The sequence below is a fragment of the Triticum dicoccoides genome, chromosome 3A, assembly GCF_002162155.2.
Source record: "Triticum dicoccoides isolate Atlit2015 ecotype Zavitan chromosome 3A, WEW_v2.0, whole genome shotgun sequence".
NCBI lineage: Eukaryota > Viridiplantae > Streptophyta > Magnoliopsida > Poales > Poaceae > Triticum > Triticum dicoccoides.
In genome coordinates, this window is record NC_041384.1 from 691154068 (window position 1) to 691167047 (window position 12980).

The 12980-nt window shown below is 47.7% G+C and overlaps 1 protein-coding gene across 4 annotated transcripts; it reads left to right on the forward strand.

Moving 5' to 3' along the window:
* The first annotated feature begins 2294 nt into the window (after positions 1-2294).
* On the forward strand, positions 2295-6292 carry LOC119270255. Of its 4 annotated transcripts, none has more exons than XM_037552248.1 (4): positions 2295-4853; positions 5192-5315; positions 5409-5518; positions 5607-6292. In XM_037552248.1, exon 1 carries the CDS (start codon positions 2502-2504, stop codon positions 3648-3650), a length of 1149 nt encoding a protein of 382 aa, XP_037408145.1. In that variant the 5' UTR covers positions 2295-2501; the 3' UTR covers positions 3651-4853; positions 5192-5315; positions 5409-5518; positions 5607-6292. The 4 variants fall into 4 exon arrangements, with proteins under 4 accessions (XP_037408145.1, XP_037408143.1, XP_037408142.1 ...); XM_037552246.1 differs by having other exon boundaries at positions 2295-3944; positions 4627-5315; XM_037552245.1 differs by having other exon boundaries at positions 2295-5315.
* The last annotated feature ends 6688 nt before the right edge of the window (positions 6293-12980 follow it).

A 12980-nucleotide genomic window follows, 5' to 3' on the forward strand; every position in this document is an offset into this window, starting at 1 on the left:
GCGTGTGAGCTTGTGCCACTATCGTGCGGCGTCTGGTCTCTTCACGAAGCCTCTAGGGTCCCTTCTGGTCCAGAAAAAATCACCGTAAAGTTTCATCATGTTTGGACTTCGTTTGGTATGGTTTTCTACGAAACAATAAAATAGGCAAAAATAGGAACCAACACTAGGCACTAGGTTAATAGGTTAGTTCCCAAAAATAATATAAAAAATTGCATATAAAACATACAAAATTGATAATATAATAACATGAAACAATAAAAAATTATAGCTACGTTAGAGACGTATCAGTCTTGCACATGTTAGTGTGGGTGATAGTCAAGAAGTGCACCTTATAAGCGGACGACGCATAGTAGGTTCCGTCGATCGTGTGCTTCCACACTATGTTGTCCTCCACCTCCTCAGAAAGGTGAATCCCATGAATGGCTATCCACATAGTAATGAACTGGTGTAGATGGTCTGGGGTGAAGGTGGTCATCACAAGAAGTGTACTGAAATAGTAGCGCTCAAGAAAAAACGAGTCAATCATGAGCTGGTGTTCTTCGTGTTCTTGGTGTTCTTCTCCCACGCTGTATGTTCTACTTTATATCTTGTTATGTCCCAAGAACTCTCATCTCGGCCCACCAATGGTGCAGTCTTGCAAAAGAAAAAGGACATAACCGCCGTGAAGCATCCAAACAACATCATCATGAGCTGTTGAATAGAAGCGTAACATATAGTTCCAGTCAGAGAGTAAATACTGACATTTTCAGCTAGAACGAAGGCATCATGCAGCAGTATCCGGTTCCATTCCCCTCCCTTTGATACCATCACAATGATCTAAACGCAAAAAAAAAGGCCAATATAAATGATACTCCCTCGATAAAGAAATATAAGAACGTTTAGATCACTCTTATATTTCTTTATAAAGGGAGTATCTTGTACCAAATAAGAAGAAATGTTCCGGACTAAATGTTTTGTTTGAAGAAATACGAAATAACACCCACCATGATGTGTGCTCGACAGTGGGAACCACCTGAACGTGACTACATGTAGATTAATAATCATTGCAGTTTCTTACTGGAATCACGAGATGGCGGCTCGACCTTCGTGATTAGGAATAGTATAGGCGATGTGGTTGGTTCATGAGAGGAAAGCTTCGTTATCTTCCAGATCTTATGCATGATGAGATAGAGGTGTGACTACATGTTATCCATGAATACCAGAGTTGGGTATATGACGAAAATGATCATTGAAATAGACGCTCAAGAATTAGCGAAAGTTGACACATTGACAAATCAAGGGCCTGTTTGGTTGGTGGCCTGGGTTACATGCCTGGCAAAAACCAGTGCCTGAAAGCAGCCTGAAAAATAGCTATTTTCTGCCTGATGAGGCATGCCTGAGAATGCATTGTTTGGATGGAGACCTTGTGCCTGAGTCTGACAAAAGCAAGTGAAGGACAAAACCGTTTACTAGTTTTGAATAGAAAAGGTCACATCAAGTACTATTTGCATGATTAGCGTTCTCAGGCTGCCATTTGCTCCGGCCAGGCGCTAGAAAAAGGAAGCCTGGCCCAGGCTAGTGAACCTGCCTGGTTTAAAAGCCAGGCTAATCAAATCGTGGTGTGTTCAGGCCAGGCAGCATCAGGCTTTTCCAGGGCAGCAAACAAACGCCCTTCAGGCACATCTCAGGCAGGCTCCAGGCCAGGCACTCAACGGCGAGGATGCGAACCAAACTGACCCCAAGACCTGACGCCTAGTGGTGTGCTGTTTCGGGAGCTCAAAGTTCATCTCGATTTATATTTTGTTATGCTTAAAATAAATTACTATCTTAAACTTTGTAATATACTGTTGTGGAATACCTTGTGGCATTCGGTGCCAAGATGAATGTCGAACTTTAAGCCGTATGGCCGGGCGGCAAAAATGCTACATCTACAGGACTTTACAGGAGTTTACAAGCTCCTTCCAAACTTCATAAACATCACCCCCCTGATTTTTATGGGGTGGGGCCTCTCCCCAACTAACATCCAATCAAAAACCGCCAAGTAAAATCAATCATGTAAACTCATGTAGAAACCTGTATGTGTAGCATTGTTGGATGGGCGGTGCTTTCTACCTTCGTCCGAGAATTGATAGCCAGTGATATTGCTGTGCGCTTGGTTTAATGGAATAGAGATTTTTAATTTCAAGAAAAAAGACCTTATTGGACAAGACATTTTTTTTAGGGTTTGTACAAGACATTGATGCTCGTGCCATGCTCAACATAATCGGTTTGTTGGGGCGGAGTAATCATAATTTGTACGCTCTGGAAGTCTGGAACACACACACACACACTGTGCTGCACCTACTCCACCAAAGCCGAACAACTCGTCCCCCCTATCCCCTCGTCCGACGGCGCCGTGCCGGCGGCGCGATCGGAGGCCGGAGCTCCTCCCGTCCAGATCTCCGTCCCCCTCCTCCTCTCCGTCTCTTGGAGTGTGAACCCAACTACCCGAAGGCGCCCTTCCTCCGCCGCATTCCGATCTGATGGCCGGATCCCGCAACTGGGCGGATCTACCGGACGGGCCGACGGCGCTCATCGCCGACCGCGTCCTCGCCTACGACGTCGCCGACTACGTCCGTTTCCGCGCCGTGTGCCTCCCGTGGCGTCGGTGCTCAGCGGACCCGCGCGCGCACGGCAGCCTCGACCGCCGGTTCCATCCCCGGCGGTGGGCGATGCTCCGGGAGGAGCTCGCGGCGCCCAACCGCCGCTCCTTCCTGAACACCTCCACCGGCGAGTGCGTCCAGGTGGACCTCCCGGAGCTCCATGACCACTGCGTGCTCGCCCTCACCTCCGAGGGCCTCCTCGTTCTGGTCCACCACAAGCCGCAGCGCAACACCGTCCGCCTGCTCAACCCGTTCACCGGCCACCTCACGGAACTCCCGCCGCTCACCACGCTGCTATCTCCACACGACCAGCACATGCGTATGGATCTGATTGGCCGTTTCAAAAGGGTGTTAGCAGCGTGGGGCTCCGGCGTTGCCAATGATGATTCGACAGTGGTGCTCTGCTTCAACACGCTCGACGTGCTTGGCGTGGCCAAGCCCGGCGATGACCACTGGACGTTGTTAAAATGCCAATTTGGTTCGATGTTATCGCCCTTAATGCTGGCAGGCCGATTCTACTGCGTTAACTGGCACAATGGTGTCATGGTGCTGGAAACCAGCGGAGATCAGCCACCACGGCTGGAGATGGCCTCCGAGCTGAATTTGAGTGGCTCACTGATTGAGGGTAGTCTGCACCTGGTGAACAATTGTGGGGAGCTCATGCTGGTGCACCGTTGGAGCGGACCATTGTCATCGGTGAACAGATTGGGTTATTGGTACGATGCATATCGAGTGGATTTGGACAAGCGGACGCTATTCCCGGTCAACAGCTTGGGCGGCGCCGCCGGGCGTGCGGTGTTCATGGGCATGCATTGCTCCCTATCGGTGTCCATACAGAATTTCCCTTCTGGCTCCATTACTGCTGACACCATCTACTTAGGCTTTGACGTTGCTGAAAGAGCGGGGTTTAAAGTTGGAGCATATCATCTCGCAGATGGAAGCATCGAAGGCACCGGCAGATATGAGGGTCGCTTGGTGCCACGGCCGCATACTCTTGTTGACTGTCTATGTTTAGCCAATACCGTCTGAGGAGCTATCCCATTTCCTTGATGTTTAGCGTGCATGGATGCGCAATATGTATCTGCACACTTTGTTGCTGAGTTTCGTTTCAAGGTGCACACATACAGATTTGTATGCATGTTATCAAGAGAAGAAGTGTGTTGCACTCTTTTACAGTAGTCCAAGTATTTGCCTAATCAGTTTGTGGCTTTGGCAAAAAGCAAAGCAACTTATTATTTCCTCAGTTGGAAAGCAGGCCTGTCTGCTTTCATGGCAGAAAGGTTGTTTTCGGCTGCGGTGACTTTGTGAGATCTTGGGAAGATGGTTAGTTCAAAAACAAACCTTTTATGCCCTTTACCATGGTTTATATGACATTTGTAAGCAAATAATTTTTCTGGTAAGTTACTCCTTCCCACCTTCTAACTGGACCTTGAGAAGATGCCTAACCTGGTCCTCATCACACACGCACCATGTAGTTATTTTGGCAGTATAGATTTGATATTAATACAGTTTGTGAAAATTTGTCGCCTCGGTGTTCTCTATGGTCATCAGGTTGGTGATCATTGTCACTTGACTTTGTTAGGTCAAACTTTACTACTCCCTCTGATCCATATTACTTGTCCCTCGAACGGATGTATATAGATGTATTTCAGTGCTACATACATACGTTTGAGCAACAAGTAATATCGATCAGAGGGAGTATGTTTATTTTAGTAAGGTTAGAAAAATATTTATGTAAATTCAGAACTTTCTTTGGACACCAGATCAAGTTGTTTTAGTATAGATTGAGCTAAGCTTGGCTATCAACTTTGTTATCATTATAGGAGCATTTTTGAGTCACTTTGCATGAATTTCCAGTTCCCAAGTTTAAGGATTTTGCCCACGCTTGAAATGCGCTTCACAATATTCAATGTTTAAGTCAATAAGATGCAAGGAAATGTGTGTTTTAATTATCTCGTTTGGAACTTAACTTCCCTGTTTAATTCTCTTCATGTTTAAGTTGCAGGTTTCTATCTGTGTTGTTAGTTCCCCAACCTAGTAGTTTGTGGAGCCAAGTATTTCTTGATAGCAAAGAGAAAGCAGGCAACGCTGGCTATTATAGGTGTTCAGGAGCACCACTTCTCCAGAAGCTGGATGGATTTAACATCGACAACCCTGGACTTCCTATGGATGGCTATATGACATTTTGTGGCTGGTCAGCAATATGTAAAATGTTCCGCTCTCCATTTTAAGGTAGTTTTGCTTACTTCACATCATTCCCTTCCCCTCCCAGAGATAAATATTCATGTTTGCTCCACATGGTATACTCTTCGTTTTGTATGGTGCTAGTTCTCCGTGGGCTTATATGACTTACTCAACTGCAAAACTGCGGAAGTTGTTGCCAATAAATCTTTGTGTAATGTCTAGCAGGGCCCGAGCTCTTGCATGATATGAATGTCTCACCATTTTCATCATCCAACACACAATCCCAAATTTTGGTTGCTGACAGCAGTCAGGCAATTTGTTAAAGGTTTCTGAAATTGAATTAAGCTTACCGCACTTGTATATTATTGTTTCTATTATATATTCAGCCAGAAGAGAAATAGTCATGGGCAACAATATGTTACTGGGGATCCAAGTGGATCCATATCAAAAGAAATCTTCTTGACAAGACAATTGGCCAAAAGGTGTAACGGCAAACTGAATAAAGGCAAGGTGATGAAAGATGGATCATCATTAAACATAAGTTCCTTCCGTTATTTTTCCAGATTCAGGCAAAAAAATGTTAAATTGTCATATGTGCACTAGGATTTATACGAGTTTGAAAGGATCAGGAGGTTGATATACATGCAGATGCGGATGTGGTAGAAGCTTGAGGCTCAGATGAGGCTGTAATATTATGTCTTGATGAGTTTATGGTATGTTTATCCTTGTCCTTACCATCACATTGTTGTGTTAGTGTACATATAAGCAATTACTAGTAATCGCTCTTATATTTCTTTACAGAGGGAGTACATGATAATTATCGGATATTCTCATTCTCATAGTTCCAAATTTGAAAGCATACATGTTTGCTAAGGCATCCGAAAAACGCTTTACAGGTAACTGACGCTACTTGACTGTTAGTAGCCCGCCTTCTTAATGAACTGAGATCGAATCCTTGGAAGCTCAGCTGTCAGTCCAAGAAATCGCTTATGAGAAGTGTTCTCCTTTTTTTAGTAGTAGTAGCTTGAATGTTGGTTTTCTGGAAACCGTTGGCTAAGTAGAATATATCAATAAATGTGCGTCTGGCGAGTGAAACCTGATAGCTGCAAAGCTATGGTCGTATTTTGCATTTTTTTCCCCTCTAGAATGCACATAAGCTATGCGTATCATATATAGAGAGAAGAAACGGTAGATTTCGCAAAAGAAGAAGAAGAAGAAGAAGAAGAAGAAGAAGAAGAAGAAGAAGAAACAGTAGAGTGCTCGGTGAAAACATGCAAATCTCCACAGAGAAGACCCGCCATATCAGCCAAGTCTTAATTTCCTCTAGCACCCTTTTTATCACCACAATGCTCAATGGCGTTGCCCTATTGAAGACGACGGCATTTCTGCTGTACTCCTTTCGTTCCATAATATAAGAGTGTATTTAACGAATATCCTATTCTGAGCCCAGGCTCAGCTGCACTCGGTGTGCAATAAATTCAAAAATACTAGTAGAAAGATTTAATTTTTTTGTGGAGAAAGATGACTGAGTGTGATATGCGTGCCAAATTTCAAAAAGCATTTGAAAATTTGAGTAGCTCTACTTAAAAAAAATGGGTCCAAACAGTAAACTTGTTCTCAGACCCTAAATTAGTCTTTTTTTTCTAAGAGCTACTCAGACATCCAAATGATCTGAAATTTGGCACAGACATCACGCACACTGTCATCTTTCTCCATAATTTTTTTGGAATATATTGAATTTATACAATCATTTTTTATTATACATTCATACTTTTCAAATTGGCGAACATTTTCTCAATGCCAGTCATATTTCAAATTCATGAACATGTTTTGAACTCGCAAACATTTTTATCTAATTCATGAAAATTTTCACATATGCGAATATTTGTCACTGAAATGAAATAATTTTCTATTAAAAAATGTGTTTTCAATGCACTAAATAAAGTATTCCTTTCAACAAACATTCCCATTTTATTTTTCTGTTTTCGTAGTACTACTTTTTCGCGCAGCGTGATAGAGACATAGCTCAAACAAACGGGGCGTCACTAAAGGAAAAAAAATTGCGTGTTAAGAAAAAAAGAAGAGAAAGGAAACATTGTGGAAGAAAGAAAAAAAAACGGAAAACCGTGAGGAAGAGGACTTCTCTCCTCGTACGGCAATGATGGGCACCTCCTTGCCACCCGAGGTTGGATTAGCAGAGCTGCGCGGTGAGTTGTGCTTGGTTTGTGTAGGGGCCAACATCCGTTTGATTCAGTTGTGGGTGTGCGACAACGTTGACAAGCCAAGACGGGTTCTACGTTGTACAGTTAACTTTTGCGGATTTGGGCCCCCTAATTTCCATCCGGTTGCCGCATTTGGGGACGAAATTGTGTTCAATGATTCGGTGTGTGGTACAAGGCGCTACAATCTCAGAACCAAATCTTACAAGAACATGTTCTGCATGGAGGACTTCGGGATTGACAGCCCAAGCACAGGCATATTTGAAGATTTCTCTTACTTTGATGTTATCCCCTACATTCCAAGCCTAATTTCAATCTCGGATGAAGTTTCCACTTCCTAAAAGATTTATTTGCTTCAAGCGATGGACTATCACAATATATGTTCTATGTGTATGGTTATTATTTTTACTTGTAATGACTCTTTTTTTTTGTGAACTTATTATTGACCATGTAATCTCAACTTGATAGTCTAGAACTCTAGAAGTCAACTTGAACGAAACCAAAAAGGAAGCGTAACCATACACCCTTCAATGGACCACTTTCTTTTTCTCTTCTTCCTCCAACCTAACAGGCTAGGCGAGCCCAATTAGATTGCAACCTGGAGGAAGAGAATGTGAGCAAGAGGATCTTTGGTGAGGGCGTAATCCCCTTTGTTCCAAGGTTAGTTTAGGTGAAAACGAGAGCTTTATAAGATTTCATTGCTTCAAGGTTCTAGCAAGCGACTTTATTTTTCACCTTAACTTGAGTAATATTGAGGTACACACTGTGCACTCCCGTTACACACTTGCACCAAACAAACAGTGTAAACCATTCAATAGAATAAATTGTGCAGCATCAATGACACCAATCACACGAGATTAGAGGGAAGGGGGTGGAAAGGACAGTATTCTTTATCGAAAAAGGGTTTCCCCTCGCTTTGTATTTCCATGCAACCAACACCGATACAAAGATCGCTGGGACGAATAGCACAACAAGCCCAAAAAAAGAAACAAATGCCAACAACGGCAGCTCGACAAAGCGTGGATGACCTGCCACCGCTACGCCCTCTAGAAACGAACCACCACAACCCGAGGCTCCGAACCGCCGCGTACCAAGCAACACCTCCAAGAAGGAAAGCAACGCCGACGACGCTACTGCCCGGACATGTCCTAGGGTTTCCCCCGGCATGCGGAGGGAGGTGGGGGATGAATATCACCGACACCCTCCAGGAAGGAATGGTGGCACCCGCGGGTGTCACCGCATCGGAGCCGAAGAACTGGCAAGGATTTCTCCCGCACTCCAACCCCACCGCCCAACGGACCGGAGCCGACCAGCCAGACCGCCGCCCACCACCATGCACCATCGCGGTTGCGCCGCCACCCACGCCGCCTCACTGCGAACACCAACACGAGGCCAAGAGGACCGGAGAGAAGCGCCCCGCGGATGGACAGTCTTCTTTCACGTGAGGTGCCACCGGGAGGGATGTCTTCATTTAATAGAGCTTTTCTAAATCCTTGATCTTCCTTGCAGGCATAAAAAGAAAGAGGTGCCAACTTTGGATTCGTGAAACATCAAATACGATGTCTTATTGCAAACAAACTCACGGGAGCTCCCCCGAGCGCCACAGAAGAAAGCCTAGAACCACCGTTTCCAGCAGCCCTCCTCCCCTTCCTCTCGTTGCCATCGCTGGCGGGTACCACTGGGCGAAGCCCACACGGCATCGGGCGCAGGCATCTTCCTCCCTCTAGTTGGGCGTGTCGGTCGCGTGGGACACCCTATCTCATGGGATTGCGAAGCATGTCCCGGCACATGGCAGGCGTCTGCTCGTTCGGCAACGGTGTGAGACCGCGGGGCGTTGCGGTGGTGCCATGGTGGCTTGAGTGGTCCAGTGGCGGTGCATCTGGCTCGTGGTGGCGGACAATGGCGACATGCTGTGCATGGGGGTTGTCATGCAGTGGCGGAGTTTTTCATGGTGTGTTGCGGGTGGAGCTCATAGTGGACGCGCAGAATCGAGCCCTAGCGTGCTCGGGGTGGCGGCGGTCGTGCATTCTAGATCTGACAGTCGGCGGACTTTGGGCGGCACGGGCTGAACTCCATCTCGATGCGAGACTCGGGTCCGCTCGGACGTGGCTTCGATTGACTGGTAGTCCGCGGGTGGCGGTGCGCAAGGACACGGAGATCGGCTATTTGCTCCTCTAGCGGGTAAGCTATGGATGAACGATGGTGGGTCTCAGGTTTCGTCCTCAGCTAGATCCGGATGGGAATTCTAACATGTGGAGTCCTGCTACCCCGGTGCCACATGACGAATAGTCGGCTTGTGCCGTGGTGCCGACTGTCCACGATGCTCCCCATCCCCGGTCAAGGTGGGGCTGGATCTAGGTGGGATGTGGTGCCCATGACCAGGGTTCTGTCAACGCATGGGCTGGCATCGGGCATGTCCGGTCCTAACCGGCGAAGAATCCGCTACAGCATTGTCCGTTCTAGGTTCCTAGTTCTCGGAGTATTTAACAAAAAACTATCACATTTCGCCGAAGTGTGTCTACAAACTACCATCTTACAAATTTGTGCCGAAAACTACCACTTTTTGACTAATATTTGACTAAAAACTGCCATATCGAAAAAGTGCCCAATTCGCCTCTTCTAAACGCCTTTCTGACAGAATGGGCCCACAAGTCAGGTTGACCGTTAACTTTGACCGTTATTACAAATGGGGCCCACACGTCAACCCTCTTCTTCCTCATCTCTCTTGCATTTTAACAAACACCTTGTGCTGGAGCTCGTCCGGCCGTTTCCAGTGATGGCTGCTCGCGCGGCTAGGCTCGTTCGAGAGCTCGCGGTGTGCCGCGTCTAAAGGTGACAACGGCTGGTGCTTGGGCGGCCTGTAGCGGCAGTGGCAAGCTCAAACGGCGGCGGAGCTCGGCTGTGCACGGGCGTGAGGTCGTGGCTGGCTGGCAAGCAAACTAAGCGGCACTACTAGTTTTTGGGAACGCTACGAGCGCACGTATGCAACGGGTTCGAGCAGAGGAACTCTGGAGCATGGAGCTCGTCGCCTCGTCGGCCATGGCGGCGGCCAGAGCTCGGAGCTCGTGGAACGATGACTACGGAACCAACGCGACAGCTAGAGCAGAGGGAAAAGATGGGGAAGCTCATAACGCATCATATGGCGTCGGCTTCGAGGTCGAGGAGGACCTGTAGACGACGAATCGACTATTTTGGTCTTCGGGTGCCGGCGAGGAAGACGGCTTCATTCGGTTGGTGCAGTACAGCCGCGGACGAGTTCTTCCGTGGAGATGACCGGCGCGAGGTGGCGGATCTTCTGGACATGAAGAATGGACGGGGGACGGCCGGTGGCCTCGTCGGCGCAAGGAGGAAAGCTATGGCGCGGCCGCATCTGGAGAGGCGAGCCATAGGGAGGCGGCCTGGGCCTCCCCGCGGCGCGACCTGCAGGTGCGGCGAGACACCGGGCGGCGGCCTGGGCCTCCCCACGGCGCGTCCCGGCCGGCAGTACTCCGGCGGCGCAGCCACCGACGGCCTGGGCAGAGCGGCGCGAGCGGTAGGAATTGGTTAGGTGATGGGTTAGTGGGTAGGTTAGGGATAGGTTAGTGGTTTGTTCGGATTAGATGGGCCACTGTCCACAGGGCCCGCGTGGTTAGATTAGCCTAACTAGTTGCATTTAGTACGTGTTTCTCAGAAAAAAAAGTAATTAGTATGTTCATTAGAAACTTGAGAAATTTTACTAACACTGACATACAGGCTCCACATGTCATAACGGTCAACGTAACGGTCAACCTAAGGGAGTTGACTGCTGTGCCATGTCATCGCCTACGTGTGGGCCAACCCTGTCATAATCATGTTTAATTTCGGTCGAAGCAGTCACTAGTGTTTTGGGGAAAAATTAGTCAAAAAGTGATAGTTTTTGGCACAAATTTGTAAAGTGGTAGTTTGTAGGCACGATTCGACGAAATGTGGTAGTTTTTTGTTAAATACTCTAGTTCTCGGATGACCTAATGTTGTTGTTGTGGTGGTGGGTCAGTCTTGGATACTAGGGCAACGACCCTGGATAGCGAGGTTGTGTGCTTGGCCTGCAATGACCAACGTGACAATGGTGGTGATGCGTCCTCTTCGCTATGTGGTTAATGAAGGGAGGAGTGGCTGCTGATGGGTTCTATAGTGGTGGCGCCTGGTCTGGATCTGGAGGTCTCATGCTGGCAATGTTGTCCTTCCCTAAGGTTGGGTCGGGTCTGCTGGTGCCGTGGGTGGCATTAGAGAGGAGCCGAGTGAAAACCTTGCGCTTTGGCGCTGGCAATGATGATGCCCGTGGGTGTCACTCACCTCTTATGGCGTCCTTTCAGATTTCCTTTCCATGGCAGGGTTCCAGGTGAAAACCCTAACCTCGGGATTGGTGGCAGCGGTGCTCTACGCTACCCACTTGGGGCCATCCTTGGGGAACTCAAGTACCATCCAGGTGTTGTGCGTCAGCATTTTTGGGCTTGCGTTGATCCTGGTTGTTGGGTTTCGTAGTAATTTCAAAAAAATTCCTACGCACACGCAAGATCATGTGATGCATAGCAACGAGAGGGGAGAGTGTTGTCTACGTACCCACGCAGACCGACTGCGGAAGCGTTGACGTAACGTAGAGGAAGTAGTCATACGTCTTCACGATTCAACCGATCAAGTACCGAAACTACGGCACATCCGAGTTCGAGCACACGTTCAGCTCGATGACGATCCCCGGACTTCGATCCAGCAAAGTGTCGGGGAAGAATTCCGTCAGCACGACTGCGTGGTGACGATCTTGATGCACTACAGCAGCAGGACTTCGCCTAAACTCCGCTACAGTATTATCGAGGAATATGGTGGCTGGGGGCACCGCACACGGCTAAGGAATAGATCACGTGGATAACCTTGTGTGTCTAGAGGTGCCCCCTGCCTCCGTATATAAAGGAGCCAAGGGGGAGGGGTGCGGCCAGCCCTATGGAGGCGCAGGAGGAGTCCTACTCCTACCGGGAGTAGGACTCCCCCCCAATCCTATTCCAAATAGGATTCCCAAGGGGGAAAGAGAGAGAAGGGGGGCCGGCCACCTCTCCTAGTCCTAATAGGACTAGGGGGAGGGGGGAGACGCGCGGCCACCTTGGGCTGCCCCTTTCTCCTTTCCACTAAAGCCCATCTAGGCCCATATGGTTCCCGGGGGGTTCCGGTAACCTCCCGGTACTCCGGTAAAATCCCGATTTCACCCGGAACACTTCCGATATCCAAACATAGGCTTCCAATATATCAATCTTTACGTCTCGACCATTTCGAGACTCCTCGTCATGCCCGTGATCACATCCGGGACTCCGAACAACCTTCTGTACATCAAAATGCATAAACTCATAATATAACTGTCATCGTAACCTTAAGCGTGCGGACCCTACGGGTTCAAGAACAATGTAGACATGACCGAGACATGTCTCCAGTCAATAACCAATAGCGGGACCTGGATGCCCATATTGGCTCCTACATATTCTACGAAGATCTTTATCGGTCAGACCGCATAACAACATACGTTGTTCCCTTTGTCATCGGTATGTTACTTGCCCGAGATTCGATCGTCGGTATTCCTATACCTAGTTCAATCTCGTTACCGGCAAGTCTCTTTACTCGTTCTGTAATACATCATCCCGCAACTAACTCATTTAGTTGTAATGCTTGCAAGGCTTAAGTGATGTGCATTACCGAGAGGGCCCAGAGATACCTCTCCGACAATCGGAGTGACAAATCCTAATCTCGAAATACGTCAACCCAACATCTACCTTTGGAGACACCTGTAATGCTCCTTTATAATCACCCAGTTACGTTGTGACGTTTGGTAGCACCCAAAGTGTTCCTCCGGCAAACGGGAGTTGCATAATCTCATAGTCATAGGAACATGTATATGTTCATGAAGAAAACAATAGCAACATACTAAACGATCGGGTGCTAAGCTAATGTAATGGGT